At 40.9% G+C, this 5,915-nt stretch overlaps 1 protein-coding gene across 1 annotated transcript in view; it reads left to right on the forward strand.

The window, feature by feature from the left end:
- Positions 1-5,909, forward strand: part of LOC108447384 (netrin receptor DCC-like) — an 11,106-nt gene extending 5,197 nt beyond the window's left edge. Inside the window, exons 4-6 of the mRNA XM_017737189.1 lie at positions 391-420; positions 625-681; positions 5,540-5,909. Of these exons, the coding sequence (XP_017592678.1) occupies positions 391-420; positions 625-681; positions 5,540-5,619 (167 nt within the window). The 3' untranslated portion in view covers positions 5,620-5,909. The remainder of the gene's footprint in view (positions 1-390; positions 421-624; positions 682-5,539) is intronic.
- The last annotated feature ends 6 nt before the right edge of the window (positions 5,910-5,915 follow it).

Below are 5,915 nucleotides of genomic sequence, written 5' to 3' on the forward strand. Positions count from 1 at the left end.
TTTTGTGGATTTTTTGGAATTTTTTTTGATTTTGATTTTTTGGGGATTTTTGGGGGATTTTTGGGAATTTTTTGGGATTTTTGGGGGATTTTTTGGGATTTTTTGGGATTTTTTGGGGGATTTTTTGGGGATTTTTTGCGATTTTTTGGGCATTTCACGGAATTCTTAAGGCACTTTTTCGGGGTAGTTTTTTGGATTTTTGGGGAATTTGGGGGGGATTTTTGAGAACTTTTTGGTTTTTTGTGACTTAATGGAATTTGGGGATTTTTTGGGGGTGATTTTTGGGGCCTTTCTGGGCCTTTCGGCGACTTTTTCTCCCCAAAAAAACCCCAAAAGTCCCGAAAATCCCCCAAAATGCCCCAAAAATTAGCATTTTTCCCTCTTTTCCAGAACATCCCGACAAAATGCCCAACGACCAAGGTAAGAAATTCCCAGCATTCCCAAATTTTTTCCCGTCATCCCAACCCCAAATTCCCCCAAAATTTCCCATCCAGGAGGGGAAAAAAACCCCAAAAAAAGCAGCGAAAAACTCCCAAATTTTCGGTTCGAAGGGGGAATTTTTGGGGGGGGTGAATTTTGGGGGAAATTCCCGATTTTTGGGGGTTTTTCCGGGATTTTTTGCAGGTCGCCATGGAGACGGAGCCTATTGGCCGCTGGATCTGGATCGGAGCAGCCTCAATGGTGGGTGGAAGGAGGGAAATTTGGGAATTTTGGGGGGATTTGGGGGGAATGGGGAAAATTGGGGGAAGAATGGGGAGAAATGGGAAAAAAATTGGAAAAAATGGGGAAAAAATGGGAAAAAACTCGGGAAAAATGTGGAAAAAAATGGTGAAAAAATGGGGAAAAAAATCCAAAAACAATCTGAAAAAAAAGGGGAAAAATCCGAAAAAAATGGGAGAAAATGGGACAAACGGGGAAAAATGGGAAAAAAAGGGGAAAAAATGGGAAAAAATGGGGGGGAATAGGGAAAAAAATGGGGAAAAATGGAGAAAAAATGGGAAAAATGGGGAAAAATGTGGAAAAAAATGGTGAAAAATGGGGAAAAAATTGGTAAAAAATGGGGGAAAATTGGGGAAAAAAATCCGAAAAAAATCTGAAAAAAATGGGGAAAAAATCTGAAAAAAATGGGAAAAAATGGGGAAAAAAATGGGAAAAAATGGGGAAAAATGGGGAAAAAAATGAGAAAAAAAATGGGGAAAAATGGGGAAAAATGGGGGAAAAAATGAGAAAAGAAATGGGGAAAAATGTGGAAAAAATGGGGAAAAAATGAGAAAAAAATGGGGAAAAAATCCGAAAAAAATGGGAAAAAATGTGGAAAAAAATGGGAAAAAATGGGGAAAAAATGGGGGAAAATTGGGGGGAAAAAGGGAAGAATTGGGGGAAAATTAGGAAAAAATTGGAGGGAAAATTGGGGAAAATCGGGGAAAATCGGGGAAAAAATGGGGAAAAATGGGGAAAAATTGGGGAAAAATCTGGCAAAATTGGGGAAAATCGGGGAAAATCGGGGAAAAAATGGGGAAAAATGGGGAAAAATTGGGGAAAAATCTGGCAAAATTGGGGAAAATCGGGGAAAATCGGGGAAAAAATGGGGAAAAATGGGGAAAAATTGGGGAAAAATCTGGCAAAATTGGGGAAAATCGGGGAAAATCGGGGAAAAAATGGGGAAAAATGGGGAAAAATTGGGGAAAAATCTGGCAAAATTGGGGAAAATCGGGGAAAATCGGGGAAAAAATGGGGAAAAATGGGGAAAAATTGGGGAAAAATCTGGCAAAATTGGGGAAAATCGGGGAAAATCGGGGAAAAAATGGGGAAAAATGGGGAAAAATTGGGGAAAAATCTGGCAAAATTGGGGAAAATCGGGGAAAATCGGGGAAAAAATGGGGAAAAATGGGGAAAAATTGGGGAAAAATCTGGCAAAATTGGGGAAAATCGGGGAAAATCGGGGAAAAAATGGGGAAAAATGGGGAAAAATTGGGGAAAAATCTGGCAAAATTGGGGAAAATCGGGGAAAATCGGGGAAAAAATGGGGAAAAATGGGGAAAAATTGGGGAAAAATCTGGCAAAATTGGGGAAAATCGGGGAAAATCGGGGAAAAAATGGGGAAAAATGGGGAAAAATTGGGGAAAAATCTGGCAAAATTGGGGAAAATCGGGGAAAATCGGGGAAAAAATGGGGAAAAATGGGGAAAAATTGGGGAAAAATCTGGCAAAATTGGGGAAAATCGGGGAAAATCGGGGAAAAAATGGGGAAAAATGGGGAAAAATTGGGGAAAAATCTGGCAAAATTGGGGAAAATCGGGGAAAATCGGGGAAAAAATGGGGAAAAATGGGGAAAAATTGGGGAAAAATCTGGCAAAATTGGGGAAAATCGGGGAAAATCGGGGAAAAAATGGGGAAAAATGGGGAAAAATTGGGGAAAAATCTGGCAAAATTGGGGAAAATCGGGGAAAATCGGGGAAAAAATGGGGAAAAATGGGGAAAAATTGGGGAAAAATCTGGCAAAATTGGGGAAAATCGGGGAAAATCGGGGAAAAAATGGGGAAAAATGGGGAAAAATTGGGGAAAAATCTGGCAAAATTGGGGAAAATCGGGGAAAATCGGGGAAAAAATGGGGAAAAATGGGGAAAAATTGGGGAAAAATCTGGCAAAATTGGGGAAAATCGGGGAAAATCGGGGAAAAAATGGGGAAAAATGGGGAAAAATTGGGGAAAAATCTGGCAAAATTGGGGAAAATCGGGGAAAATCGGGGAAAAAATGGGGAAAAATGGGGAAAAATTGGGGAAAAATCTGGCAAAATTGGGGAAAATCGGGGAAAATCGGGGAAAAAATGGGGAAAAATGGGGAAAAATTGGGGAAAAATCTGGCAAAATTGGGGAAAATCGGGGAAAATCGGGGAAAAAATGGGGAAAAATGGGGAAAAATTGGGGAAAAATCTGGCAAAATTGGGGAAAATCGGGGAAAATCGGGGAAAAAATGGGGAAAAATGGGGAAAAATTGGGGAAAAATCTGGCAAAATTGGGGAAAATCGGGGAAAATCGGGGAAAAAATGGGGAAAAATGGGGAAAAATTGGGGAAAAATCTGGCAAAATTGGGGAAAATCGGGGAAAATCGGGGAAAAAATGGGGAAAAATGGGGAAAAATTGGGGAAAAATCTGGCAAAATTGGGGAAAATCGGGGAAAATCGGGGAAAAAATGGGGAAAAATGGGGAAAAATTGGGGAAAAATCTGGCAAAATTGGGGAAAATCGGGGAAAATCGGGGAAAAAATGGGGAAAAATGGGGAAAAATTGGGGAAAAATCTGGCAAAATTGGGGAAAATCGGGGAAAATCGGGGAAAAAATGGGGAAAAATGGGGAAAAATTGGGGAAAAATCTGGCAAAATTGGGGAAAATCGGGGAAAATCGGGGAAAAAATGGGGAAAAATGGGGAAAAATTGGGGAAAAATCTGGCAAAATTGGGGAAAATCGGGGAAAATCGGGGAAAAAATGGGGAAAAATGGGGAAAAATTGGGGAAAAATCTGGCAAAATTGGGGAAAATCGGGGAAAATCGGGGAAAAAATGGGGAAAAATGGGGAAAAATTGGGGAAAAATCTGGCAAAATTGGGGAAAATCGGGGAAAATCGGGGAAAAAATGGGGAAAAATGGGGAAAAATTGGGGAAAAATCTGGCAAAATTGGGGAAAATCGGGGAAAATCGGGGAAAAAATGGGGAAAAATGGGGAAAAATTGGGGAAAAATCTGGCAAAATTGGGGAAAATCGGGGAAAATCGGGGAAAAAATGGGGAAAAATGGGGAAAAATTGGGGAAAAATCTGGCAAAATTGGGGAAAATCGGGGAAAATCGGGGAAAAAATGGGGAAAAATGGGGAAAAATTGGGGAAAAATCTGGCAAAATTGGGGAAAATCGGGGAAAATCGGGGAAAAAATGGGGAAAAATGGGGAAAAATTGGGGAAAAATCTGGCAAAATTGGGGAAAATCGGGGAAAATCGGGGAAAAAATGGGGAAAAATGGGGAAAAATTGGGGAAAAATCTGGCAAAATTGGGGAAAATCGGGGAAAATCGGGGAAAAAATGGGGAAAAATGGGGAAAAATTGGGGAAAAATCTGGCAAAATTGGGGAAAATCGGGGAAAATCGGGGAAAAAATGGGGAAAAATGGGGAAAAATTGGGGAAAAATCTGGCAAAATTGGGGAAAATCGGGGAAAATCGGGGAAAAAATGGGGAAAAATGGGGAAAAATTGGGGAAAAATCTGGCAAAATTGGGGAAAATCGGGGAAAATCGGGGAAAAAATGGGGAAAAATGGGGAAAAATTGGGGAAAAATCTGGCAAAATTGGGGAAAATCGGGGAAAATCGGGGAAAAAATGGGGAAAAATGGGGAAAAATTGGGGAAAAATCTGGCAAAATTGGGGAAAATCGGGGAAAATCGGGGAAAAAATGGGGAAAAATGGGGAAAAATTGGGGAAAAATCTGGCAAAATTGGGGAAAATCGGGGAAAATCGGGGAAAAAATGGGGAAAAATGGGGAAAAATTGGGGAAAAATCTGGCAAAATTGGGGAAAATCGGGGAAAATCGGGGAAAAAATGGGGAAAAATGGGGAAAAATTGGGGAAAAATGGGGGAAAAATCTGGGAAAATCGGTGAAAATTGGGGGAAAATCGGGAAAATCTGGAAAAATCGGGGGAAAATCTAGGAAAATGGGGGAAAGATTGGGGAAAATAGGGAAAAATTAGGGGAAAATCTGGGAAAAATGGGGAAAATTGGGGAAAAATGGGGGAAAATGGGGAAAAATTGGGGAAATTGGAAAAAATTGGGAAAAAAGGGGAAAAACGAGGAAAAAATTGGGGGAAAATGGGGAAAATTGGGAAAAATGGGAAAATTGGGGGAAAATGAGGAATAAAATGGGGGAAAATGGGAAAATTGGGGGAAAATGGGGGGAAAATGGGGAAATTGAGAAATAAAATGGGGAACGAAGGGAAAAATTGGGGGGGAAATGGGGAAAATTGAGAAAAAATGGGGAATAAAATGGGAAAAATGTGGAAAATGGGGAAAATTGAGAAAAAATGGGGGGAAAAATGGGGGAAATTGGGGAAAAATTGGGGGAAAAAATGGGAAAAATTGGGGAAAAATTGGGAAAAATTGGGGGAAAATTGAGAGAAAATTTGGGAAAAATTGGAGAGAAAATGGGAAAAAAATGGGGGAAAATTGGGGAAAAAATGGGGAAAATTTGGGGGAAAAATTGGGAAAATTTAAGAAAAAATTGGGGAAAAAATTGGAGGAAAATTGGGGAAAAAGCTGGGAAAATTGGAAAAAAAATGGGAAAAATTGGGGAAAAATGGGGGGAAATTGGAGAAAAACTTGGATAAAACTGGGGAAAAAATTGAGGGGAAAATTGGAAAAAATGGGGAAAAAATGGGGAAAAAATGGGGAAAAAAAATCCCCAAAAATCCCCCAAAATCCCAACCCGAATCCCTTCAACCCTGTGATTCCCAACCCTCCCAAATTCCCGGATTTCCGTGGAAAATCCCTCTTTTTTTTCCCCGAGAAACCCCGGCAAGAGGAAGGGCAGCCAGAAGGAGCCGCGGCCTCCGGATTTATGGATCCACCACGAGGAGATGGAGCTGAAAAACCTGGAAAAAGCGCCGGAATCGGAGCCTCCGCGCCGGGAATCGCCGGCTCCGGCTTCCCAGGAAATCCAAGGAGAAGCCAAAAGTTCGGAATTGCAGGCGGGAAGTAAAAATATTCCCCAGGCGGGTGAGGAATTTGAGGAAATTGCGGGATTTTGAGGGGGTTTTTCCCGGAAAATTCCCGATTTTTTCCAGCCAGGATTGGATTTGGAATGGTTTTCCCCAGGAAATTTGGGCATTTTGGAGCCTTTTTTCCATGAAAATTCCCGGATTTTTCAAAGCAGGAGCGGATTT

Source organism: Corvus brachyrhynchos, unplaced genomic scaffold (genome assembly GCF_000691975.1).
Source record: "Corvus brachyrhynchos isolate BGI_N302 unplaced genomic scaffold, ASM69197v1 scaffold3036, whole genome shotgun sequence".
Lineage (NCBI taxonomy): Eukaryota > Metazoa > Chordata > Aves > Passeriformes > Corvidae > Corvus > Corvus brachyrhynchos.